At 42.5% G+C, this 27,918-nt stretch overlaps 1 protein-coding gene across 3 annotated transcripts; it reads right to left on the bottom strand.

Annotated features, from left to right (window-relative positions):
- Positions 1–12,090: 12,090 nt before the first annotated feature.
- On the bottom strand, positions 12,091–26,889 carry SIX4 (SIX homeobox 4). Of its 3 annotated transcripts, XM_063651660.1 has the most exons (4): positions 26,794–26,869; positions 25,750–26,585; positions 22,304–22,989; positions 12,091–16,745 (listed from the first exon to the last, which is right to left on the bottom strand). In XM_063651660.1, the coding sequence occupies exons 1-4, from the start codon at positions 26,794–26,796 to the stop codon at positions 15,949–15,951; spliced, it is 2,322 nt and encodes a 773-aa protein (XP_063507730.1). In that variant the 5' UTR covers positions 26,797–26,869; the 3' UTR covers positions 12,091–15,948. The 3 variants fall into 3 exon arrangements, with proteins under 3 accessions (XP_063507730.1, XP_054305205.1, XP_063507731.1); XM_054449230.2 differs by having other exon boundaries at positions 25,750–26,889; XM_063651661.1 differs by lacking the exons at positions 12,091–16,745; positions 22,304–22,989; positions 26,794–26,869 and adding an exon at positions 23,541–23,688 and having other exon boundaries at positions 25,750–26,762.
- Between the last annotated feature and the right edge of the window lie 1,029 nt (positions 26,890–27,918).

Consider the following 27,918-nt stretch of genomic DNA (forward strand, 5'->3'; position numbering starts at 1 on the left):
GTAGAGATCTTTCACCTCCTTGTTTAAGTGTATTCCTAGGTATTTTACTTGGTTTGTAGGTACTATAAAAGGAATTGAGTTCTTGATTTGATTCTCAGCTCAGTCACTGTCAATGTATAGCAGTGCTGCCGATTTGTGTACATTGATTTTGTGACCTGAGACTACTGAATTCATTTATCAGATGCAGTAGTCTTTTAGAAGAGTTTTCTAGGTATAAGATTGTATCATTGGCAAACAGAGATAGTTTGACTTCTTTTTCAATTTGATTGCTGTTTCTTTTTCTTGTCTGATTGCTCTGGCTAAGATTTCCTTTAAAAAAAGTTAGAGACAGCGTCTCACTATGTTGTTCAGGCTGGTTTCAAACTCCTGGCCTCAAATGATCCTCCCACCTCAGCCTCTGAAAGTACAGGGATTACAGGTGTGAGCCACCACCCCTGGCCTAAATTTTATTCTTAATTTCTTCCTTCACCCATTTGTTGCTCAGGAGCATGTTGTTTAATTTCCATGTATTTGTATAGTTTCTAATGTTCCTCTTGTTATTGATGTCTAATTTTATTCCATTGTGATCAAATAAGATACCTGATATGCTTTCGATGTTTAAACATTTTATAAGGCCAGGTGCACTGGCTCACTCACCTGTAATCCCAGCACTTTGGGAGGCCAAGATAGGCGGGCTGCTTGAGCTCAGGAGTTTGAGACCAGCCTGGGCAACATCATGAAACCCCATCTCTACAAAAGATAAAAAAACTAGCCAGGCATGGTGGTGCATACCTATAGTCCAAGCTACTCAGGAGGCTGAGGCAGGAGGATCACTTGAGCCTAGGAGGCGGAGATTGCAGGGAGCCGAGGTCATGCCACTGCACTCCAGCCTGGGTGAAAGAGCAAGACCCTGTCTCCAAAAAAAAAAAGAAGTTTCTTTTTGGAGACTTGTTTTATTTCCTAACATAAGTCAATCTGTGAGAATGTTCCATGGCTGATGAAAAGAATGCATATTGTGTAGCTGTTGAGTTAAATGTTCTGCAAATGTCTATTAGGTCTCTCTGATCTATGGTACAGTTTTTTTTTAAATTTTATTTTTAATTTATTTTTCTATTTGAGACATGGTCTCACTCTGTCACCCAGGCTGGAGGACAGGGACATGATTATGGCTCACTTCAGCCTCAACTTCCTGGGCTCAAGTGATTCTCCCACCTCAGTCTCCTGAGTAGCTGCTGCTTCTACAGGTGTGCTCCACCATGCCCAGCTAATTTTCTTTCTTTTTTTCTTTTTCTTTCTTTTTTTTTTTTTTTTTTTGAGATAGAGTCTTGCTCTGTTGCCCAGGCTGGAGTGCAATGGCACATTCTTGGCTCACTGTAACTTCCGCCTCCCAGGTTCAAGTGATTCTCCTGCCTCAGCCTCCTGAGTAGCTGAGATTACAGGCACGTGCCACCACACCCGGCTAATTTTTTGTATCTTTAGTAGAGACAGGGTTTCACCATGTTAGCTAGGCTGGTCTCAAACTCCTGACCTCATGATCTGCCTGCCTCAGCCTCCCAAAGTGCTGAGATTGCAGGCGTGAGCCACCGTGCTTGGGCTAATTTTCTTTTTTTTTTTTTAATATGGAGACGGGGTCTCACCATGTGGCTCAGTCTGGTCTCAAACTCCTGGGCTTAGGTGATCCTCCCACCTTGGCCTCCCAAAGTGCTGGGATTACAGGCTTGATCCTAGGTAAGAGCTGTTGCACCTGGCTTATGGTGCAGTTTAAATTCAATGTTTCTTTGTTGATAATCTGTCTAGGTGATCTGTCCAGTGCTGAGAGGGGGTTGTTGAAGTCCCCAACTATTATTGTATTGGGGTCTATCTCTACCTTTAGATCTAATGATATTCACTTTATATATTTGGGTGCTTCAGTGTTAGGTGCATATATATTTACAATTGTTATATTCTCTTACTGCATGATTCCCATTATGATTATATAATGTGTTTCTTTGTCTTTTTTTTTTTTTTTTACAGTTTCCAACTTGAAATTCCTTTTGTCTGACATAAGGATAGCTACTCTGCTCACTTTTGGTTTCTGTTTGTATGGAATATCCTTTTCCCACTCCTTCATTTTCAGTCTATGTGTAACTTTACAGATGAGCTAAGTTTCTGGTAAGGAGCATATAGTTGAGTCTTGTCTTTTCATCTATTTAGCCAGTCTACATATTTTAAATGGGAAGTTTAATCCATTTACATTCAAAGTTACTATTGATAGGTGAAGACTTATTCCTGTCATTTGATTGATTGTTTTCTGATTGTTTGATATGTTCTTTATTTCTTTCTTTATCTTTTATTATTTACTTTTTCAGTTGGGTGGTTTTCTATAGTGATACTTTTTTTTTCTCCTTTGTGTATCAGCTCTATAAGTGAATTTTATAGTTTTGCATGTTTTCATGATGGTGATTGTCCTCTTTTCATTTCCAGATGTAAGTCTCCCTTGAGCATTTCTTGTAAGGGCAGTCTACTGGTGATGAATTCCCTCAGTTTTTCCTTGTCTGTGAAAGATTTTATTTCTCCTTTATTGCTGAAAGATAGTTTTGCTTAGTATACTATTATTGGTTGACAGTTTTTTCTTTGAGTACTTCGAATATATCACTCTATTCTCTTTTGGCCTGTAAGATTTCTGGCCAGGTGCAGTGGCTCACACCTATAATCCCAGCACTTTAGGAGACCGAGGTGGGCAGATCACCTGAGGTCAGAAGTTCAAGACCAGCCTGGCCAACATGGTGAAGCCCATCTCTACTAAAAATACAAAAATTAGCCAGGCGTGGTGGCGGAGCCTGTGATCCCAGCTACTTGGGAGGCTGAGGTGGGAGAATCGCTTGAACCAGGAGGTGGAGGTTGCAGTGAACCAAGGTTGTGCCATTGCACCCTAGCCTGGGTGACAGAATGAGATTCTGTCTCAAAAAAAAAAAAAAAAAAAAAAGAAAAAGAAATAGAAAAGAAAAAGATTTCTGCTGAGAAATTCATTGTTAATCTAATGGGATTTCCCTTATATGTGACTTAATACTTTTGTCTTGCTGCTTTTAAAATTCTTTTGTTGTCTTTGACTTGTGACAATTTGATTACAATTTGCCTCAGAGAGAACCTGTTGGTTGAATCTGTTTGGGATTCTTTGCACTTCCTCAACCTGAATATCCATCTCTCTCCCCAGACTTGGGAGATTTTCTGCTATTATTTCATTAAATATATCTTCCTCACCTTTCCCTTCTTTTCTCCTTCTGGAATGTCCATAAGATGAGTATTTGTTTGCTTAATGGTGTCCCATAAATCCAGCAGGCTTTCTTCGTTATTTTCCTCCCTCCTTCCCTCCCTCCCTCCCTCCGTTCCTTCCTTCCTTCCCCCTTTCCTTCCTTCCTTCCTTCTTTCCTTCCTTCCCCCTTTCCTTCCTTCCTTCCTTCTTTCCTTCCTTCCTTTCCTTTTTCCTTCATTCCTTCCCCTTCCTTCCTTCCCTCTTTCCTTACTTCACTCTTTCCCTCTTTCCTTCCTTTCCTTTCCTTTTTTCTTCCTTCCTTTTTTTTATTTGAAAAGAGCTGTCTTCAAGTCCAGAAATTCTTTCTTCTGCTTGTTCTAGTCTGATGTTGAAGCCCTTGGTTGTATTTTTATTTCACTCACTGAATTCATTAGCTTTAAGATTTCTGTTTATTTGTTTTAAATATCCATCTCATTTTAAATTTCTCACTAGAATAATGAATTGTTTTTCTTGATATCATTGAATTATCTGTCTGTATTCCCTTGTATCTCACTAAGTTGCCTTATGATTGTTATTTTGAATTCTTTTCTGGCATTTTCATACATTTTCTTAGGGTTGAGGTCTGTTACTGGTGAATTATGATTTTTCCTTTGGTGGTAACATATTTCCTTGCTTTTTCATGTTTGATGTACCCCTACATTGACTTTTTATTTTTATTTTTTGAGACGAGACGGAGTTGAGTTTCACTTTTGTTGCCCAGGCTGGAGTGCAATGGCATGATCTCGGCTCACTGCAACCTCTGCCTCCCAGGTTCAAGCAATTCTCCTGCCTCAGCCTTCCGAGTAGCTGGAATTACAGGCATGCGCCACCACACCTGGCTAATTTTGTATTTTTAGTAGAGATGCGGTTTCTCCATGTTGGTCAGGTTGGTCTCGAATTCCCAACCTCAGGTGATCCACTGGCTTCGGCCTCCCAAAGTTCTGAGATTACAGGCGTGAGCCACCACGACTGGCTCAGGAGTTTCTTTAGCACAGTTTTGCTCCTCTCATACAGAAGCTTGCATCCAAATCAGAGGCCTGGTTTCTTGTTTATGTACAAATGCATTGGCATTGACAAGATTTGGGCTTCATCAGGTTAGCACCCGAGAGCTCAAAGATCCACTGAATGTTGCCAGATTCTGTACATCAGTGAAAATGTTTGGGGAAAATATGTGGCTTATGTTTACCCAGACCTCTGGGAAGTATGCATGTAAGGTAATATGATCATCAGGTAATGTGGTAATGTGAGGTAATGTGATGAGATTTAGGATAGTGTATCAAAGATTGCGCTTAACTATTTCCTTTTCCTCATAATAATTACTTTGATTTACAGATGTATCTAACAGTTTTCATGGAGAAATCCAACTAAGAAAGACTGAAAAGAGGTCTATCAGTATGAATTAATTAATCATTTTGAATTACAGAAATAAATTAAAAGGTAGTTTTATCTGGGCATGGTGGTTCTTGCCTGTAATCCCAACACTTTAGGAGGCTGAGGCAGAAGGATTGCTTGAGGCCAGGAGTTCAACACCAGTGGGACAACATAGTGAGACCCTATCTCTTAAAAAAAAATTAGCCAGATGTTGTGGTGCACACCTGTGGGGATTGCTACAGTGAGCTGTGATTATGCCACTGCACTGCAACAGGGTGAGACTCTGTCTTTAAAAAAAAAAAAAGAAAGAAAAGGCAGTTTCATTTATAGGGCATACAATAACTTAGAAAATATTTCTATGGGCCAGGCATGGTGGCTCACACCTGTAATCCCAGCACTTTGGGAGGCCAAGGCAGGTGGATCACTTGAGGTTGGGAGTTCGAGACCAGCTCGACCAACATGGAGAAACCCCGTCTCTACTAAAAATACAAAATTAGCTGGGCATGGTGGCGCATCCCTGTAATCCCAGCACTTTGGGAGGCTGAAGCAGGCAGATCACGAGTTCAGGAGATAGAAACCATCCTGGCCAACATGCTAAAACCCCCTTCTCTATTAAAAATACAAAAAATTAGCTGGGCGTGGTGGTGCATGCCTGTAATCCCAGCTACTGGGGAGGCTGAGGAAGGAGAATCACTTGAACCAGGGAGTCAGAGGTTGCAGTGAGCCAAGATCATGCCACTGTGCTCCAGCCTGGTGACAGAGTGAGACTCCATCTCAAAAAATATATATAAATATATATATATACACACACACATATATATGTGTATATGTATATTCATGGATCTGCATGATAAACAGAGAGAAATACTCTATATTTAGCAATCAATGGCTACTGTATTTGAGAGGGTTTCCAAGGGATTTAAGATGTTTGATAAAGTATCCCCACCTTAGATAATTTACATATGGACATGATATTGTCTATACATTTAATTCATATTATTAATATGTACCATTTCAAATAAAATAGCTAAAGGTACATTTTAGCCTAATTCATCCCTCCTTGAGATAACACAAATTCCGTATTAACATAGTTTCACTATAATACTGAAAACTCAGTATTACAACACTGCTAGTTTGCTACCGTATATGAAAAAAATCTGTGCTCAGTCTTAGAAAGTCAGATATGTGTTTGTTAAGATATCAGAGAATGACTATAATAAGAACAGAAGTAAAAACTCTCATTAGCTGAGATTGCATATATTCTTAAATCTAGTGTGTGTTGGCCAGGCGCGGTGGCTCACGCCTGTAATCCCAGCACTTTGGGAGACCAAGGTGGGCAGATCACCTGAGGTAGGGAGTTCAAGATCAACCTGGCTAACATGGTGAAACCCCATCTCTACTAAATATACAAAATTAGCTGGGCGTGGTGGCACGTGCCTGTAATCCCAGCTACTTGGGAGGCTGAGGCAGGAGAATCACTTGAACCCAGGAGGCGAAAGTTGTAGTGAGCTGGGATCATGCCACTGCACTCTAGCCTGGGCGACGGAGTAAGACTGTGTCTCCAAAAAAAAAAAAAAAAACTAGTGTGTGTTTATTGAAGAGATTTAGGAAAATCTATTTAATATAATTGGGATAGAACACTCCAACATCTTTTTTTTTTTTGAGATGGAGTCTCTTACTCTGTCACCCAGGCTGGAGTGAAGTGGTGAGATCTTGGCCCACTGCAACCTCCACCTCCTGAGTTCAAGTGATTCTCCTGCGTCAGCCTCCCCAGTAGCTGGGATTACAGGTGTCCACCACCACACCTGGCTAATTTTTGTATTTTTAGTAGAGTCAAGGTTTTGCCACGCTGGTCTCGAATTCCTGACCTCAAGCAATCCACCCGCCTTGGCCTCCCAAAGTGCTGGGATTACAGGCAGGAGCCACCGTGCCTGGCCCTCCAACATCTTTTGAGATTAAGACCCCTGATGATTATTCATGTAAGAACAGGATTGAATCCATCTTCCTTCCTATGTAGTGTTAATAAAATAAATTTGCTGAGTAATGGGTAATGCACTCATACTAAGCTATCTAAGGTCATCCATTTGATAAAGAACACAAGCAAGAATGTACTTATTAAATAAAGTGAATACAAAATTCATTATGTTCCCTAATTTTCAACAAAATATATTTTTGGTTTTCCTTTGGCACATCTCCTAAGTAGTTCACATCTTAAACAACAAACACCAAAAAACCAGCAACCAAACAATGCTTGTCTTTCTATGGCTAGTGGCTAGATTTTATGGTTTCATTATAGCTAATGACTTATCTTTTCAACATAGGAATTCTCTGAAAGGGAATTTTCCCAGGCTGTGGATAAGATAGGTGTGGGGGAAACTACACTGTTAATTGCTTTCAGAGGCTCCAACAGCTTAGATTTCACTGCCTGGGCCTTGATACCCAGTAGGGAAGTGGAGCACACAAAAGAGGAAATGGATAAAGGGTGACAGTCTCTCTGCCTCTCCCCTTATCCATCCTTCTCTCCCAATCCCCCAAGTGTACACACACACACACACACACACACACACACACACCCTGCTGCACTTACAAATAGGGAAAAATGCTCAATTTTACTAATCTACAGTTTATCAGCCATTATTACAGCTTGGTTCCTTTTGTGTATGTCTTTAAAAGCCTTCCTTAAAATGTAAATTATAGCCAGATGCTGTAATCCTGTAATCCTAGCACTTTGGGAGGCCAAGGCAGGTAGATCACCTGAGGTCAGGAGTTCGAGACAAGCCTGGCCAACATGGCAAAACACCATCTCTACTAAAAATACAAAAATTAGCAGGGCGTGATGGCAGGTGCCTGTAATCCCAGCTATTCAGGAGGCTGAGGCCAGAGAATTGCTTGAACCTGGGCGGCGGAGGTTTCAGTGAGCCAAGATTGCGCCACTTCACTCCAGCCTGGGTGAAAGAGTGAGATTCTATCTCAAAAAAAAAAAAAAAGTAAATTACTCTGGGGTGGAGGGTTGGGATAATCATGTCTGAAACTGTTAACCATCAACACCAGAGAGATCACTTAAGGCACTTGAGGAGGTAGGCCAATGCCTGAGGAAATGACAGCTCCCTTAGGGGGCAAAGTAGATACAGATGAAGGAGGTGGACAAGTACAGAACCAGACCTGCCTCACCTAGCTGTACACCTCTAAATAATCCTGGTGGGTCACAGGTTGTTGACCCCATCCCAATTATTTTATCTTCCATTTGCAGCTCTTAGTAGATCACCATGTACTTCCCCTTTGTAATTGATTTGAACTTAACTCTGTAGGGGTAAATGAATTTTATTAAACCATTTTTTTCTTTTATAATAATATCTAACATACCCATTTCGCAGAAAAAATACAGGGCCCAGAGAGGTGAACTGATATTTCCTAAATCTCAAGGCTAATTAGAATCCAGGTTTCTTGATGCCTACCTCTACATTTCATTTACTATTCTTCATAGACTCTTTAGATATCTGCTTAGTTCAAAAGCAAATAATGTGGATATAGCCACAGAGAAAATATTTTTAGAAAGTTTATCTATACATAAGTATAAATAGGTTTTCTGCACATCACTGGTATTTTGAAACATTGATCTAAAAAAGGCTAAAAAAAAAAGGCTCAAAAAAAAAAAAAAAGCTCAGTGAGTACATTTTTTTAATGCCCCATTTGCCTGTCAATCTTTAGCCTCTGTCATCTGGAACACAGCTTTAAACTTGCATGTTAAGCAGAAAAACCTTGGAATAGTAATGAAATAATTACCATAAAGACCATTCACTAATGTTAAAAGATTTGAGGAACCACTCTCAGGGTCTACCCCAAAATGTATTGATTTATTTTTGTGTTCTACATAGGGATAATATTTTAACCAGTTTAGCAATATAGTTCCCTAATCCATAGCAATGAAATGATTTGAAGTTATGGATGACTGTTACCATCACTATTCATTCAACAAATAAATTTTAAGTGCCTACTATGTCCCATGCATAATACTAAATGCTGGAGAAACCAAGATGAACATGTAAAGAGGCAAACATATTCTTACAGTGATAGGTACATTAGTGCCACACTAAAGGAAGGTATAAATCCCTGTCTAATCACAGAATGGGCTATGCACAATTCTACTTGTGAAAGTAAGACAAAGTTTCCTGAAGATGTGACATTGAGTGAGTCTTGGGGATTGGGTTGTTATGAAGGAATCTGGTTCCTTTGGGGAACAGTTTTATGTGGCTAGAGATGTGAGTAGGCAAAGAGGCAGGGCCTGGATCTTGGAGACTTCTTATGGTAAAGGGTTTAAATGGTATTTCATAGGCAATGAAGAGCCATGGAAGGTTTTAAAGTGGAAAACGAGGCTGGTTTAAGTCTTAAATTCTGAAAGTTCCATTTGGATGTAGTTGTAATGTGGCCAAAATGAGGACCAGACACTAGGATACCAGGTAGGAAGCAGTTGCAATAATTCAGTAGAGAAATGGTAAGTGCCTAAACTGTAGGAGTAACCTTAGTAATGGAGAAGAAGAAACTGAATCAAAAGACTGTAAAAGAGCAGACTTGGATAGACTTGTGATCTGATAAAGGTGGGGAGAAGAAAGGGAGACAAGACTCCAGAGTGAATCCCAGATTTTTGTCTGGCAATCTAGGTGAATACATGTTGCTGAAATGAGCAACACAGAGTTGGGGCAGGCTTAGGGAGATGAGAGTTTAATTTTCCACATGTAGAATCTTAGATGGACTGGGACATTTTGAAAATATCTATTAGGGAGCTGGATCTACCAGGGGACAGGTTCAGGCTGTGACAGTCATCCTCAGTAGCAGTAAGTGGCTTTGGCAGCAGGCAGCAGAATAGACATGTCTTGGAGAGCACAAAATTCTGGAGACAGTTGGAGGACAAACTGCCCTAGGTGCAGTTCAAGAGCTCCTGAGCTATCTCCTGTCTGACAGCTCAGGGCAACATGGCAATAGTTTCCTAGTTCCGGCTCTCCTGCCTCCCACAACTCCATTCCCCAGATTAGCCATGGCAACATTTTAAAGTGTAAATCATGTTATATTACTCCTTGCTTCCAAGCCATGAGTGGCTTCTCAGACTCAAATTCAAACTATTTGAGACCAATAAAGCTCTACCTGTGATCTGCCCTTGCCTACCTCTCTGGCTGGATTTATCGCATGATCCCTGGAGTTAGCGCCGTAATCCGGACACTCTGTCCCTCCCTCAGGGCCTTTGTACCTGCTGTTCCCTATGTCTGGAATGCTCTTTTCTAGGTCTTGCTGGCTGGCTTCCTCTCCTTATTCAATTACCTCTGCTGAAATGTTACTTCCTCAGAGAATTTCCTTGATCAATCTAATGTATGTCTCCCACCCTAACATTTCATATTATCAATTTCATTACTCCTTGTTGTCAGCTTTATAACACTGACCATTATCTGAATGTGTCTTGTTTATTTATTTACTATCTACTGTATTGGAAATGGTGATATGCAGAGGTAAATTTTCATTTATTGCTTCTTTTTTTTTTTTGATACAGGAATTTGCTGTCACCCAGGTTGGAGTACAGTTGCACCACCCTAGCTCACTGGAGCCTCCTGGGCTCAAGTGATCCTTCTGCCTCCTTCTGCCTCTTCCTCCCAAAGTGCTGAGATTACAGGCCTAAGTCACTGTGCTTGGCCCATTTATTGTTTCTTAAGGGCAAGTGAACAAGTAGGGTGGAACCATATAGCTGAAGGCCTTGAATTCCCATTGAGGGTTTTTATTTAATTTGCTAGTTTCTGAGGAGCCACAAGTGTTTTAAGTACAGCAATGATCTTGTCCAATTTTTAAAAATATATATTTTTTATATATGTATATATATATTTGTGTGTGTGTGTGAGCAACAAGGCTGTTTATTTCACCTGGATGCAGGCGGGCTGAGTCCGAAAAGAGAGTCAGCAAAGGGTAGGGGGATTATCATTAGTTCTTATAGGTTTTGGGATAGGTGGTGGAGTCAGGAGCAATGTTTTGCGGGCAGCGGGTGGATCTCACAAAGTACTTTCTCAAGGGTAGGGGAGATTACAAAGAATCTTCTTAAGGGTGGGGGAGATTACAAAGTACATTGATCAGTTAGGGTGGGGCAGAAACAAATCACAATGGTGGAATGTCATCAGTTAAGGCTATTTTCACTTCTTTTGTGGATCTTCAGTTGTTTCAGGCCATCTGGATGTATATGTGCAGGTCACAGAGGATATGATGGCTTAGCTTGGGCTCAGAGGCCTGACACTTATCATTTTATTAGCCATTGCCAACTTGCTCTGAGGATGTTTAAATATATATATTTTGAGATGGAGTCTCGCTCTGTCACCCAAGCTGGAGTGCAGTAGCATGATCTTGGCTCACTGCAACCTCCGCCTCCAGGGTTCAAGTGATTCTCCTGCCTCAGCCTCCCACGTAGCTGGGACTACAGGCATGCACCACCACACCTGGCTAATTTTTGTATTTTTAGTAGAGATGGGGTTTCACCACATCGGCCAGGCTGGTCTCGAACTCCTGACCTCAGGTGATCCACCTGCCTTGGCCTCCCAAAGTGCTAGGATTACAGGCGTGAGCCACTGCGCCCAGCCTAAATAAAAAATATTTGTTTAATGTTCTAAAATGTAACCACTTCATTGGTTGGAGTGGTTGAACTCATTGAAACTCTGTTCATGTTAACTGGTTTACTTACATATAAAATTGTTAAATAAATGAGTGGAATATCAAGAATATAAAAGTCTAGACATAACATCTGAAATGAATTTGATGGCTTTAACTAGTTTTACAGAATTGTACAGTTGGTTTCCAATCTATTTTATTAACCTCCCCTTCTTTTCAGCGTAGAAGCATAGAAAACCAGGTTATGTAATTTTAAAATTAGGACCAAACTGTACCAAGGCCAAATTTTCTATATAGTTAGCAGCAATGCAGTTCTACTTGTTACTTTCAGTGAAACTATTTGTGGACCCAACCGTGGTGGTACCAGGCTTTGGCTAATGGCAGTGCCCTAGGGATGGGTGATATTGAACTCTTTCAATAAGGTTGAAAATAGGAGGTCTTTGGACCCTTCGATTTAATTCCATTAAACCCTACAGAGTAACTGCCGTGTGCCAAACATCACATTCATCTCTCGGGACAAAAAAACAAAAATGCTGGGAAGGGGAAGGTACACTTCTTCCTTTTAAGGAGGATGCAATCTAATAATTTACCTCTATGTAGTACAGTTAATTGCATAATTCTGCACAACGACTGACAAAGATTATTTTTCCAAATTCACTCCAATTGGCCTTATAACCATTTGCCAGCTTTTGGAATGTTTGTTTTTTCCCTTCCTCTTCTCCCCTTTTCCAGGGATAAATAAAACCAACATTATTTCTTGTTTCTTTTCTAGTAAGATGAGTCATTCACATTTTAAAAAACACAATATTTCCCAAATAATTTTCAATGCAAGGTATGTATAAATATAAAGTTTATTTAGCATAGTGTTTAGAAAAATAAGTTCACATCATTTCAGAAAACAAATAAAACACTTAATTGTCCAGGCATAAACCCCCATTACAGTACGACATACATACTTTAGATCTCTTTGGTTGGGTAATTAAGCACAGAAATGTTCTGGGACATGCTCTGTGTGCCATCACCTAACAGTGCAGTAAAGACTCTGTTACCCCACCCCATGATATACATTCTGTATAGAGTTTCTCTTTGTGTAAGGCACAGTAAAACCATATTGAGTATATAATTGGTTGCCTCTAAACATACAGTACATGCAACAAAAGAATATTTTTGAGAACTCTGAAAGCCAAAAGAGTCACATGCTATACAATTTTGATTAATAAAATGTATGGTGGTAAATTAACATAAAATGTATCAATTAGATACAAAGTAACTGCTAGGCTCTATTATCTAAGTTTTACAAAGAGTTTAAAATATCTTTTGTGAAATGTAATTATTTCCCCATAGTTTTCCTGAATTATTTTTATTATGAGATGATCTGTCAAAACATTTTAAAGAATGAAGAACTTGTGGCTATGTACTAATGCACACTTGTCTAGCATGTAGCAGGGCAGGCTGCCACACATGCCCAATAATCCAACTTTTAACATGCAAGATACAAGGGCATACACAGAGAGATTTAAGGTCAGTGTGCAATTTAACTATGGATTTTTACCTATGGCTATAATATCTACCTGCCTTTCGTAACACAAGAAAGGCACTGAAACGTGTACAATTTAAAAAGTGTTTTCATTACTATAAATATACATGAGATATAAAGCAGTACAACACAGGTGCTCTTGCTTGATTGAGGAACAAATGCACCTTCTCTTTAAACAATAGACTGTCCTTTACTAGATTTAACTAAGAGCTAAATGCCAAATTCTGGCTGATAGAGTGCATAGATAGGCTTACACCAAAAATCCCACAGCCAGCAGCATGGGTTGGGTTTTGCAGGGAGTCATTTACCCCTATTTTGATCTTCAGGGATCATTAGAGGGTCATTTGCAGCATTTTCAAGCATTGGTTTATGTAAGAGGGAAATTCTGCCACATGACTCCAAGGGTTCTGAGTCTGGCCCTTGGTATGGCAAAAGACATTTGCAATTCTGTGCAAGGAGATCATGGGGTTTATCTTACTCCATTCACATATACATGGGCTGCATACCAACTGGCCCTTATTCAACTGAAAGAATAGAAAAGAACAATAAGTTCTTTACACTGTGCATTGATTCTTACCTGGTATATTGTGTAGCTACCTGAAGTAATTGTAGGGTTATAATTACATCATGGTGGGAGTATGAATGGGTTTCCTAGGTAAGTCTTAAGTTTTGTGCTATCTTTTCTTTTTCATAAGGGAGAAAAGAGGAAGAACGCTGAATAAAAGAGAGGCTTATTATATTTTTGGAAAACATATAAAACATTTCCAGTTATATATATATAGCATATATAACTAAAAACCTTCCCATCTCTCTTATTGGATGGGTACTTGAAAATAACAAACTCTTGATATCTGCAGCAATCAAGTGGAAAACATCATTTTTATGTAAACTACACTACAGAGCCATGTAATTAATCTCAGTAACAGGATCAGCACACACCCAAAGAAAAAACAAGCTCTATAAGTAGTAGTAGAGTGGAAAAGAACTCTCAAACACCTGACTTTGTGAAACAAAACAAAAAACATGTAGCTTCAGCAGTTTAGGAACATTCACCAATTCTATCAAAAATGATGTAGTTCTTTATCAAAACGATGGGAAAGGAATTCTTCATAGGGTTCTTCATATATGCCTGCAAGTTCCATTTATGATAACAAAAGTTAAATCCTCTATGTCCCTTATTCAACATGCTTGATTGATTGACATGTAGAGAACTAGAGTGGGCCCTTTGTTCTGATCATAAAAAAAAAGCAAGATGTGGCCAGGCACGGTGGCTCATGCCTGTAATCCCAGCACTTTAGGAGGCCAAGGCGGGCGGATCACGAGGTCAGGCGATCAAGACCATCCTGGCTGACACGGTGAAACCCCGTCTCTACTAAAAATACAAAAACTTAGCTGGGCATGGTGGCGGGTGCCTGTAGTCCCAGCTACTCGGGAGGCTGAGGCAGGAGAATGGCGTGAACCCAGGAGGAAGAGCTTGCAGTGAGCCAAGATCGCGCCACTGCACTCCAGCCTGGGCAACAGAGTGAGACTCCATCTCAAAAAAAAAAAAAAAAAAAGCAAGATGTGCTAACATTTAACATCTTTATGTTCAACAACTTGAAGTTATCTCTGAAGAAATTATTTTCTCACTTTTTTTTGCTTTTCAGAGACTAGAGAGTAACTTTACTCACTACATGAATTTATTTGCATTGTTACATCTTGTGTTCAGAGTCTTGATAAAACTATAGCCACGGCTTACAACATTATTAAACAAACTTCTTACAGAAACCCAAAATATTTACCTTTAAAGAAGACATGATAATATAGTGCAAACAACAGTCATGTGTCAGAGTGTAACAACTGATTTAAAACCTTTAGAACTAAGTTTCGACAGGACAGAATTTTGCTCAATAGAATTTACATATTTTCTTTCCTTTAAAATGGTTTTCATAGCCTGTATAATCAATTTTACATAGTATTTATAACTTATTTTCCTTGTAATGAAAAGTATCAACAATAATTAGTTGTTTATCCATTTGTGTGATAAATGTCATATATAATATTTAGTGAAACTTAAGTTCTTCAGATTTAAAGCAATTTTGTGGTGAAATTAACCCTGTTAGATAGTAGAAAAGAACCATCAGTGCTTCTGTTGACACTTCTGTACCTTACTACCAATAAAAAGGCCACAAGGTAAAAAGGCACATAGAATTCTATAAAAAACATATTTAAATGAATCAGAGTTGCTAAATAAAGAACAAGGATGTGAAAAAAAGTACCAAAATTCCAATATTGGGAGTTAGATTTCCTGTTTCAGTGTTATTAATATTGACCTTAATAGATTCCTGGTAAAAATCATTATTTTTAAAATCCTACAAAAAGTAAAACTTTGTTGGAAACAACTATGTTCACTTCCTGTTCAAACAATAAAAATAAATTAAACAGTAAGAAAACATATTTTTCGTTCATAGCGCCTGAAGAGAAACATATACAGTATAAATAAAATTCACTGTAATTACTCAAATCCTGCTTACAGAACTGACATATTTACATTCATACTGAAGTTTCAGAGTTTTTAGTGGAGTTCCGCACTTTCTCAGCCACACTGAGCTATTAGAAACCACATTTGGAAATGTGTTGAAACTTAACCCAAGACTTTCTCAAAAAATGCTGAAAAAGAGGTGTGTGTGCATATATATATGCATGCTACTTAACTTTAAAAATACGTACCATTTATGTTTCTTAACCTTTTCAATGCCCATGGAGTAAAAGTAAACAAAAACAATTGTATTATTTCTAATGGTCTGCAGCTATCTTTAATTTTCTATGTTAGGTGTATACATTTTTCAATTTAAAAAACTATCAAGTTCCATTTTTACCTTAGAATTATAGAGTCAACTAAATGATTCACTTTGACTTGATACATTTCACCTTGTCCTTTGTCTCCATCTATTTAAAAGAGAACATTTATAAGTGAACAAAAAGGCTGCAATAATGCAGTTCAACTCCCGTATACTTAACTGTGATCTTCATGCAGATCAATCTACAGTCTCTTGTATGCATATACTTGCAAAACTAGAGTGTTTTCCTTTAAATGCAAAAATGTTTTGTGTCCTTGGGGCTTCATGAAAAGATTTGCCGCTGATGCCAAAAAGAGGTGAGGAGCAAATAAAGTTCATAAGTCTTGCATATCTTCATCCAGCTGGACAGTCTGGAGCTTGGCAAGCTCTTTTTTGTCTGTTTCCAGGTCTTCACAGACAGTATCAACCATGCCATCTAAGACATACTTGGATTTAGAGTCCAGCATCATTAAGCTACTTGTTGCTTTGCTCTCAGAATTTGGTAAGAAATTCTCTTTCATGTTAGCTACCGATTGCAGAACCAAACGATGTTCTTGGACAAAATCCTGATGTACTGCTGGGGAGGGGTGACCTACCTGATCTTCAGCTGTAGGAACTATTTCCCCAAGGGCAGCCTGAGTCATAGGGACTGACAATAGGTCTTGACCAGTAATAAGGGAGCAGTTCTGAAGAGTTGCATAGTTAGTGTTGCTGACAGATGTCACAGTAGATTTGCTTGCCACCGGTGCAGACACTGGTTGGCTATCGGCAATGTCGCGGTTTAGCTCAGTGGGATTTAGTAGTGTAGGGGGACTGAGAGAAAAATTGTGAGTTGGAGATACATTAACTAATGAGGAGGCCAGTGGATGCAGGCCACTCCCCGAGATGTTTTCAGAAGATAGGTTTGCATTTACTTGTGCATTCTGATTGACAGGCATCAACTGAGAAAATACCAGGCTCCTTTCCAAGCCTTCCTGTTTCACAGATCCTATAGTCTGGCCTGTATTAGGAACCGTGTATACCACTGCACTGGGAGCAAGAGAGCTCAAGAAAACCTTTCCTTGCTGGACTGTGGTAGACTCACTTGTAAATGTGCTTCCATCTGAAGTGCTTGAGCTTACTGAGATATTACCTAAAAAAAAAAAGTACTGATTATCATTGATGGAAGTGATAGGGAAAGAAAAAAAGTTACACACACATTTTTTTTTTCTCAGGTACAGTATCTATAAAGAAGCAACACTTCCATACAATAATTTAGCCCAATTCTGGTTCAGAATTACCTTGGGCACTTAAAACTACAGATTCCCAGGCTCTACTCCTTGAAAGTGTAACTTAGTACATCTTAGAACATCTGTTTTTACCTCCCCAAGTAAATATATATATATATATTTTTTGTATGGAGACATCTTTTATGTTTAACCACAACAACAACACAGCCAAAAAAACTACTTGCATTCCTGAGTCACAGGTATGCCTGTGTTCCCCATCTTTCATCAGCTTCTTAGAAAACACAGTGACTTCCAAACCTTTACTTTTTATGTCTCATGACCTCCAACGGTCTTGAGGATAGAACATGTCAAAGGTTCTGTTGCTTATTATTTCTTTTTTTTTTTTCAGATGGAGTCTCACTCTGTCACCAGGCTGGAGTGCAGCGGAGTGGTCTCGGCTCATTGCAACCTCTGCCTCCTGGGTTCAAGTGATTCTCCTGCCTCAGCCTCCCGAGTAGCTGTGACTATAGGCATCCGCCACCACATCCAGCTAATTTTTGTATTTTTAGCAGAGACAGGGTTTCACCATGTTGGCCAGGATAGTCTCAATCTCTTGACCTTGTGATCCACCCGCCTCGGCCTCCCAAAGTGCTGGGATTACAGGCATGAGCCACAGTGCCCGGCCCTTTCTTTAAAAAAAAAAAAAAAAATTAGATTCAGGGGGCATGTGTGCATGTTTGTTACACGGGTATATTGAGTAATGGTGGGGACTGGGCTTCTAGAGTACCCACCTTCCCAAGTAATTCTGATGACCAAGGGGGATTGAGAACTACTAGTTAGAAGCCAAGTGTGAAAAAAAAAAAACTTTTCCAAGTTCTGATTCAGTCAAGTTTCTGTTTCTTCACTAGTAACTTGACATCTCTCAATTAGTTGATAGTTATTGCTAGCTCTGCCAGTTAGAATTAGAAAACACAAATGCACCTTCATTCAGGACTGACTGCTCAGTAACTGACATAAAATATAAATAAATGGCAATGTAGAACATACCACATAAAATGAGTTACCCTGGGGCTTAAAACTTAACCATATAAACCTGTATAGACAAGTTGCAAACTTTCACCAAACTAGCCATAAAGTAATGTCAAGTCAACAAAACATTCAAAAGCTTTTTTTGCCTTTTGTTGTGCCAGTTCTGAATTTTCAGTGTTGTAGTAATAGGAACAATTAATGGTAATATGAAATGTGCTTTTTAAAATACAGATTAACATAAAGGATCAGAGCTAATGCTTCTCTAAAAGGTTTGTATCTTTTGAGACTCTTACTATAATGGTCTATAGAGACTAGAAGTAGAAAAAAAAATGTTAAGTAGAAAGCTGAGATGTTCAAATCAGATCACTTAGACAATGTAGATGAATTAGACCCCCCACTACCATCAAATAACACTCTTTTTTCCTGATTCCTTACGTAGGCATGAGATGATGGCAATTAGATAATCTAGGACCTCAAATATGGTCACTGAAGGAAAGGTGGATTTGGGGGGACTTTTGTGATAGGTGGGCTGTTTATCCTCATCTTGAATTAGATGTTCAGTCAGCTCTTTTTTTTTTTTGAGACAGTCTTGCTCTGTTGCCCAGGCTGGAGTGCGGTGGCGCGATTTCCGCTCACTGCAACCTCTACTTCCCAGGTGATTCTCCTGCCTCAACCTCTGAGTAGCTGGGATTACAGATGCACGTCACCATGCCTGTCTAATTTTTGTATTTTTAGTAGAGATGGGGTTTCACCATGTTGGCCAAGCTGTTCTCGAACTCCTGAGCTCAAGTGATCTGCCAGCCTCGGTCTCCCAAAGTGCTGGGATTATGTGAACGTGGCTCACCGCAGCCTCGATCTCCTGGGCCCAAGCAATCCCTCCTACTTCAGCTTCCCAAGTAGCTGGGACTACAGGTACGCACTACTATGCCCAGCTAATTAAAAAAAAAATTTTTTTTTGAGAAGGAGTCTCGCTCTGTCACCCAGGCTGGAGTGCGGTGGTGCAATCTTGGCTCACTGCAAACTCGGCTTCCTGGGTTCAAGCAATTCTCGTGACTCAGCCTCCCGAGTAGCTGGGATTACAGGCACGCACCACCACGCCTGGCTAATTTTTGTATTTTTAGTAGAGACGGGGTTTCACCATGTTGGTCAGGCTGGTCTCAAACTCTTGACCTCGTGATCCACCCACCTCGGCCTCCCAAAGTGCTGGGATTACAGGCATGAGCCACCGTGCGTGGCCAATTTTTTAAAATTTTTTGTAGAGATGAGGTCTCACTATGTTGCCCAGGCTGGTCTGGAATTCCTGGGTTCAAGTGATCCTCCTGCCTCAGCCTCCCCAAGTGTTAGAATTACAGGCGTGACACCACATCTGGCCTCAGTAAACTACTTTTTTGAGAGAGCAGCCCAATGTTAAAGGTAATTAATTCACCTAAAACATTTTCCTTCCTGAAGTATTAGAATATTGTGATTATATTATCACCTCTATTGATAAATAAGTGCCACAGTGCTGTTTATGTCTTCCAAATATTTTTAAAGCAAAGGAATGTCTTCAAGTAAAAAGAAAACACTGCATGTGAACCCTTTTAAAACATTTAACTAGAAAGTTTAATCACAGAAATACTGGTGTTAAGAAAAACATTTCTAGGTATGTTTTAGTTATTCTCTTACATTTGTTTCAGACCACACATATGAAAAAACTGCTTTTATTTGAAAACACTGACTTCAACTTAAGTATGCTTTAAAATTCTTATTTTTATTTTTATTTATTTATTTTTTTTGAGATAAGGGGTTTTGCTCTCGTTGCCCAGGCTGGAGTGCAATGGCATGATCTCGGCTCACTGCAACCTCTACCTCCCGGGTTCAAGCGATTCTCCTGCCTCAGCCTCCTGAGTAGCTGGGATTACAGGCATGTGCCACCATGCCCGGCTAATTTTTGTATTTTTAGTAGAGACGGGGTTTCAACATGTTAGTTAGGCTGGTCTGGAACTCCTGACCTCGGGTGATCCACCCGCCTTAGCCTCCTAAAGTGCTGGGATTAACAGGCATAAGCCACTGTGCCCGGCCTCTTTAAAATTCTTGTAGGCAGCTGATTTGTGGCAAAAAACATCTCAAATTGATGTTTAGTTTATTGTGTGTATGTTTATGAAATTGTTTGCCAATGTATGCATGAACAAAATGATTAGTTATCTTTTTATAGAGCCATAAATAGCATAATACATGCAACATTTTCCCCAACTGCTATTGAATATAAACACTTCTGAATTTGTAGAAATTATAACATATATAAAACAAAAGAGGATTTGATCTAAAATTTGATTTTTGAGCATAACTACAACTCAAGTAAAAATTGAACAACAATTTTAAGATAAAAAATCCAACTGAAAAACCATATAGGTACAAAGCATTACTTTGTAATGATAAGAAAAAAATCAGGCCAGGCGCTGTGGCTCATGCCTGTAATCCCAGCACTTTGGGAGGCTGAGGTGAGCAGATCACAGGAGTTCAAGACCAGCCTGGCCAACATAGCAAAACGCTGTCTCTGTTAAACACACAAAGATTAGCCGGGTATGGTGATGCACGCCTGTAGACTCAGCTACTAGGGAGGCTGAGGCAGGATAATCACTTGAACACAGGAGGCAGAGGTTGCAGTGAGCCGAGATCGCGCCACTGTACTCCAGCCTGGGTGACAAAATGAGTCTCCGCCTAAAAAAAAAAAAAAATAATAATAATAATGATAATCTTAGTTGCTCAGACTGTAAAGTGAGTAAAAGATGTAGATATTCTACTTTTCCACATAAATCCCAACTATAGAAAGATAAGTCTATCTTGCCAAGACATTTTAAAGAATGGCTCAGTATCTGTTTGTGAGAAAAAACTGAATCCCCAAAATGTTTTATTGAGAACTGCAATACCTAACTACCATAGAGATGTTGCTTACTGGATTAAACTTAACTATCTGGTTAAACTTAGACTGTCTGTTCAACTCACCCAGACAGTCTAAGATTTGATCTTAGTTATTTTAACTGAAAATGCTATTGTTATTCCTATTAAATGTCCCATTTAAAAATTTAGCTATTAGTTCATAATAATTTTCTATGGCAGTGCTCTTCTAGATTACACAATTAAAAGTATTTCTGCTTTTCTCCTCCCCCAACATACATAACTCATTCTTTCTGCTCAAATTTGTTGCCTTTAAAATGTGACCTGTTTGGAAATTTTCCAAATGAGAGAAAAGGGGTTAGATCCACACTAAATTATTATCAAACTAAGCACTTTGGCTTTCCCTGTGGTTTTCATATTTTTACCCTATGTTAGATAGTAACTTAGCTTAACTCTTTCCATAACTTGGAACAATGATGAACTGAATAGTATGCTGCAGGACTGTCTTGTTTTACTACCATTTTGCCTAAAGAAATGCAAATGTACAGAATGAAATTTAGAACAATTTTTCCATTAATTCCTTCAATAAGCTGACATAGACCATAGTTGTGGTAACAAGAGAGTTGTGCATAAATTGATTTTTTTTGGGGGGGTAAAACCATCTTATATGAAGCAGACCTTTAAAGCCAACAATTACTACTTTGGTTTTGTAAAAATCTGGATTTTCAGATTTGTCTACAAGAAGGCAAACATGCATTAACGTCTACCCTTCCCGAATTCAAGGGATTATGCAAACTCCACTGCCAAATTCTAACCATTTCTATTTCTTTAAAGAGAAAATGACATAGAGGATCCAGGCTTGCTTAAAGTCAGTGAAGAACTAATGTATCAGCCTCAGTTTTCCTGAATTTCATTTAAGTGCTTTCTCTGGAAGATTGCTGTTAGTAAAGTCACAAACATATAAAATAAGGCTTACTATTATCTTCATAAATAAACCCACACATTTAGGGGGTGAGTATATATGCTGAGCGATAGAAATCCAATGGCATATTCCTCTGATATTTCCTTTAGGTCTGTTAGTCTTCATTATACGAGGAAACAGGATTCAAACATAATTGATCCGGTCTTTTTAACTTGTTCTTCTAAAACATTTTTTGGTCAAATAAATAATGCTTAGGTAAAGTGTATGCATTCTTACCAACTGCTAGACTAATTTTGTGTTCTTAGCAATTTTATTAATTTTTAATATTAAAATGCCAAGCAGTGAGTTATTTTGTAAGCACTGATTGACATCATATTTCTGTAATTGTAGAACTGGCAGGACTTGCTATGAACTGTATTTTTCCATTCAGTTGTTAGTAAAATAAAAGCCCATCCTCATGATGCAAGGGAATAAAGCAAGCTGGATATTACATGGGTATTGTGAAAGAGGAGAATCACATCAAGGCTACTCTACAGCTTTGGCAGCTAATAAGGTACCTGAACAGAAACATCAATCTATAGCTATCACCAAATGTGTCACAGCAGCTGATGAACACATCTGCTGGTGCATTAAGGTACCAAATGAGATTGTTACCTTGTGAAGCTGCCACTGACACAGGGGGCAGCTGCAGTGGAGAGAATCCAATGCTCCCATTAAGGAACTGGCTGTTTGCTCCGGAATTGGGGATCTGGACAATGCCATACTGGTTAATTTGCACTGGTGTAGTAAAAGTCACTACAGAGCCCCCATCTTGGGAAGCCACTGTTTGAATGCCTTCTCTTTTCACCTCAGTGCTGGGTATCAGGCCTGGGAATGAGACAGGGACAGTGGGGCTGTAGGACGTGGTGGCTGCTGAGTTAGCAGAACTCTGGAGGACTTTGAATTCCTTCACGTCCTGGGAAGTAGACCCCAGTATGTCAGTCATGGATATACCATTGCTCACAATGTTTGATGACATTTTTGGTGGGTTCAATGCCACTGCCTGTGTATTTCCCACATTTAATCCATTAAGGATAACTCCACTGGGTCCCTGAATAAAAGAATTTCCATTAAGGAAGACAGGTGAAGTACTTGCAGGTACCAAGCTTCCATTCAACAGAACTCCAGAAGAGCTTAATGATATCTTAGCATTTCCAATTTGTTGCATATATACTGGCTCCATATGACTGGAAAGGCTGAGGTTGGTGATGCCATCAGATGAACTGGAGAGTGGGTGAGGAGATAAATCCTCATGTCCCTTGCTGGATTCATCTTCAGTGCTGGGGTTGCCATCTGACTCACTGTATGGAGGGGGAAATCAAAACGTTCAGAAGGTCAGGGGGATGACATTCTACACAGTGCCACTTGTTTGGAAAACCAGCTTCTAAATCCATTAAAGGCAGTATTTAAGGAAAGCACAGCAGGATGTCTGCTAGTCCTATTTAAACTAAGAGGCCTTTCAGCAGATTCCGACCAGCCAGAGAATCTGGGAAGATAAACTCTCAGATCCCAATCATTTAAAATAACAATAAATTCAGGGAAAGTCCAGACATCTGGAAGATGTAAATTCAGCATTACAGGAGTAGAGTATATTTGATTTTACAGTGTAGAAGTGCTATTCCTTACTGTTACATATGCTGCTACTGACACCATAGAAAAAAACACCTTAAATGAAGTGGTCAGTCTTTCCTGTATAGGAACTCCTTCCCCTCCCCTCAAACCAATTCACATTAGCGTTATCTTGGAGGTAAATGAAGCTGCCAAAGGAGCAGGAGGTGGGAAGTGCTCAGCTTTTCTTTTTTGGTCAGTTAGTTAACAAGAGATCGTTTTCTCACCTGCTCCCAAACTTCTACTCCACCAGACTGACAACTCTCTCATTCAACAAAGTGGCTGTCCTTGTTGTAGGAAAAGGCACTTTCAACCCAAGAACAGTTATGTGCAGTCGCCTTTGAATCCAAAGGAAGCCAAAGGGGCCTATTTAACAAACACCATCCAGTGCCCTGGTGAGGTGGGAGGGAAAGGGTGTCACTCAGAGGCCTTCTAACTATTAGACCTCTTCCCCAACGTCCTTGGTCCCTCTGTTCCAGGCAGGACCCTGTTCCTCAGCTCTCTGATTTGGGAGAAATACCAAATCCGGGTTGGGGGGTGGGTAGTGATGGGGGTTTCCCATTTGGTCTGAGGCTGGGAGGGAGAGCAAACGAGAGCAGAACAGAGGCGTTTTGGAAGCGCGGCAGGACTTGGCCCAGCAGAGGATCCGACATCCCCGCAGTGCCCCGCGGTCGGTTCGCTTTCATGCCTAGGGGAGGGGATTACCCGGGCTTTGGGCTGCGGGGCCAGGAGCGCAGAAAGCGCTTTCATTTACAAGCTGAGGCTGAGCCGCCGTCGCCGTCTGCAAGGGTGACTCACCGGGGGTGCGGGTGGGAGGTAGATCCGGAGAGGGGCCTAAACCAGGCAACTGGGCCAGGGGCGGGGGTGGGGAGTTTATGGGGTGGGGCGGCGGGGAAGAAGAAGCCGGCAGTGGGGCGTGGGGGAGTCCCAGGGAGCGTGCCCGGCTCGCGAGCTGAGACGGCGGGGCAGCTAGCCTGCTCGCGGTGCCCCCTCGCCACCCTCTGCCCGGGCCCTGCGGATTCCGTTGGTTTCCGAGCGCGGGATCCGCGGCCTCTAGTGGGCGCGGGGCAGGTGGCTCGGCGTAACCAAAGCGCCTTCTCTGGACCTCTCCGCATACCTGCGGAAGGCGCACGCACATCCCGGTGCACGTTTTGTTTTGGTTACCGCGAGGGCCGGATAGGGCACCCAGCCTCCCGCCCAGCCTTGGGCGAGGAACGCCGGAGCCCGAGCCCTCGGACCCCCACAGGGGCCCAGAAGCGGCAAGGGCGGGCTGAGACCGGCTCTGGAATGCGCTGGGTGATCACCTTCACCTGGCCCAGGCGGGCTGGATTCCCGGCTCCCAGATTGCTTCCCTGAGAAGAACCTTCGAGCTGCTTTTGGATACTTTCTCTCCTATCCCCGCGGGGCTGGAGACACCAGGTCTTTAGGCGACCTTCTCCTTACTTTGTTTCGTCCAACAAAACACACAGACGCACACACCAAGTGTCTGACTGGGGAGGACGCACAAAAGAGGTGGAAAATCCGGTATTTTTTTACCAGAGGGGGAAAACAGTCTGCCAGGCAAAAAGCTCAAACCCAGTGGGGTGGGAGCGCCCCCACTCCTTTGCTGCCGCCCGCCGTAAACCAGCCTGCCCCCCACCCATAACTACCGTACCAGGAGGGAGCCAAGCAGCGTTCGGGGGCCGAGGGAGGAAGCAGCCCTTCAGCCCTGCTACCCCGGCTGCGCTGAAACCCGATCCTAAGGAGTTCAGAATCAGGTTTCAAAACATGACAGAGCCGAGTTGCACCAGCACCCCACGTTGCCGCGGCCGCGAAGGGAACCATAGGGGCAGGGTGAATGATTAACTCTGTCATATGAAACCTCGACGTTCCGAGACCCCTTCTGCGCCGCCAGCCCCACAACACTCTCTTCCCTTCAGAGCAGCCACCGCGACCTCCAGCGCAGGCCCGGGGGGCGGCTGAACCCTGGGGATCCGGGAGCGTGCGCGCGCGCCAGGCCCGGTGTGACCCCGCGGAGGTGCAGACCCCGGCCGGGGCCGGCAGCCTCTGCGGGCCTTGGGCGGCAGGGAGAGCCACGGTGCGGGTGTCCACATTTGCTTCGTTAGCCCCGCCAGAAACGGGGAGAGGGTGGCAACTTCAAAGCCAGCGGGATGGGGGTGGGAAGCTGGGCAGCAGTGACCAGCCGAGGTGGGGGCGGGGACTGAGACCTAGGCGGGCGACCAGAAACTTCTGGGGGGAGAGGGGGAGGGTAAGGAGGGAGGTTCCCCCGCCCCTCGCCTCCGCCGCCCCCCACCTCCGCCGGCCGGGGAGCGAGGTGGGGGCGGGGAGAGGTGGGCAGCCGGACCAGGCTGGTGGGGAAGGTAAGCGCCATGTTTGCGAGCACTTGGAGGAAAAGAAAGCTGGGAAGGGGGTGGGGGAGAGGAAGGGGGAGGAGGAGGAAAGTTGGCGCTCACCTTTTGGACTGGGTCTCGGAGGGGTTCCTGTCGCGCTGCCGGCGGTTCTTGAACCAATTGCTGACCTGGGTGAGGGAGAGGCCGGTGATCTTGGCCAGGTGCCGCTTCTCGGCGGGCGAAGGGTAGCGATTCTGCTTGTAGAGCTCCTTGAGCGCGTTGCGCGACTTCTCCTTGAAACAATACACCGTCTCCTCGCCGTCCCAGATGGTGCGGGGCAGGGGGAATTTCCTGCGCAGCCGGTACTTGTCCACGGCTCCCAGCGGCCGGCCGCGGGCTCGCTCGGCCTCGGTGTAGCGCGCCTTGTACCAGAGCTGCTGCAGCAGCGGGTGGTTGGCCGACTCGAAGCTGTGGCTCTCGAGGATGCTGTAGAGCTCGGGGTAGATGCCCTGGTGGAAGGCCACGAGCGCCCGCGCCTTCAGCAGGCTCTCGTTGCCACGTAGCAGGTCGCTCTGGGGCAGGGACCACAGGAACCGGGCCAGGCGGTCCAGGTTGCCCCCCTGCTGCAGTGCCTCGCACACGCAGGCGACGTGGTCGGGCGAGAAGGCCAGCGGGGTCTGCGCGGCGGCGGCGGCGGCGTGGTGGTGCCTGCCCAGAAGTTCCGAGTGGAGTTGTACCTGATCCGCCGCCGCTCCGGCCGCCGCCGCCGCCACTGCCCCTTCCTCTCCGCTCACCCTGGCGGCAGCCGTCGCGGCGTCCCCCGGCTCCAGGGGAAAAGGGGCTGGAGCCGGGGGGCTCAGCCCTACCGCCGCGCCCCCCGCCACTTCTCGGTGCGCCTCCTGCCCTTCCGAGGCGCTTTCCATCCCATTCTCCTGCTTGATGTCCGCCGCACTTGCGATCTGCCCGGTGGGGGAGGAAGAGGACATTTTTTGTTGTTTATTTTCCTCCCTCCCTCACTCCCTCGCACTCTTTTCCTCTTTCTTTCCTCCTCTCTTACTCCTCCTCCTTCGTCTCCCTCCCTCCTCTCCCCCTCCGGAAAGCCCACTCCCTCCCTCCTGGTTTCGGCTGGATCTGGCCGATCAGGTTTCCCCCCGGCCACGCAGTCACCATTAAGATAGCTGCTAGAGCAAAGTAGTGTAAACGGATAGCTGCTTTCTGCCGTTCCCCCAACGTGACTCCTCCGGTTGCTGCATACTATATGGCAGTGGCGGCCGGGCCGGCCCGGCAGAGCCACCTCATTGGCTATTTCGCATTCAGAGGGAGGAGGAGACACCGTTTCTATCCCTGTCGATCACCCGCCTCCCACTCCACCCCTCGCCTTTCCCTCTCCTCCTGACCCCCAGGCACCTATACCTGAAGGAAAACACCGACATTCTTTCCAAGCCACGCTCCTGGGCGGGAAATTACCTAATGTGGCCTGAAAACTGGACATCTCTTTCAAAGAGAGGCCCTACGATTCCAGAGGGAATATTAATTGTGTGGCCTTAAGGTCTGGATGGTTAAATTTTTAACAAAGAGACCACCCTCAGCATCTAGATGACAAAACTTCAGAGGATAATTCAGAAGCCCCCCAGTATCTCCCTGTTCCCCTTCTCCCTCTTTTTGGATGTCTTTATCAAGGATTTTGTATTCAAAAGGGTCAAAAATAAAATGACACTAGGAAATGTTCTAAGGGGCAAGCATTTACAGTAAATTAAAATTCCAAAGAGGGAAAAATGCTTGAAAACCTTATAATTAGTAGCATAAATAGCCCACTGAGAAGACAAAAACAAGAAGCCTTCAAAAAATGTACTTAACCTTAAGCCACATGGAGGGCTGGCAACCCAACTGAGTTGAACATGGTATAATTAAACATGTGGAATATTAAACCATAAGTTTATCCTGGATGAGTCGTGTGGAAGAGATCTAAGCTTTAAATATGGAAATTTAAGTTTTCTACGTGAACTTTTTAATGTATGTATATGAGTATTTCTTTTTTAAAGATGATAGTCAGGCTAGAAACACTGTATATGCGGGTGTCATCCAGATCAGTGCAGGATCAGAAGCCGTTTTCCACAGCATAGACAGATTGCCCTCTGGTTTGATGTTGAAGTGGGGGTAGAGTCTTGTTTGCAGTTGTGTCTCTTTCCTTTGTAATTTGCACAAGATCTTAATTCCAAAAGGGATAATCCATTTCTGCTTCTTTGATTACTGTAGGTCAGTTGGGTTTGCCTGCTGCTGCTCTTTCTCAAA

The sequence above is a fragment of the Pongo pygmaeus genome, chromosome 15, assembly GCF_028885625.2.
Source record: "Pongo pygmaeus isolate AG05252 chromosome 15, NHGRI_mPonPyg2-v2.0_pri, whole genome shotgun sequence".
In the NCBI taxonomy this organism is placed as follows: domain Eukaryota; kingdom Metazoa; phylum Chordata; class Mammalia; order Primates; family Hominidae; genus Pongo; species Pongo pygmaeus.

Excerpts from the sequence above, each read along its gene's own strand:
- SIX4 (XM_054449230.2), bottom strand. The coding sequence starts at position 26,612 with ATGTCCTCTTCCTCCCCCACCGGGCAGATCGCAAGTGCGGCGGACATC. Across the intron at positions 22,990-25,749 it reads TCCGAGACCCAGTCCAAAAG|TGAGTCAGATGGCAACCCCA; the intron begins GTGAGCGCCAAC and ends CCCTCCATACAG. Across the intron at positions 16,746-22,303 it reads GTCAGTGGCAGCTTCACAAG|GTAATATCTCAGTAAGCTCA; the intron begins GTAACAATCTCA and ends TTTTTTTTTTAG.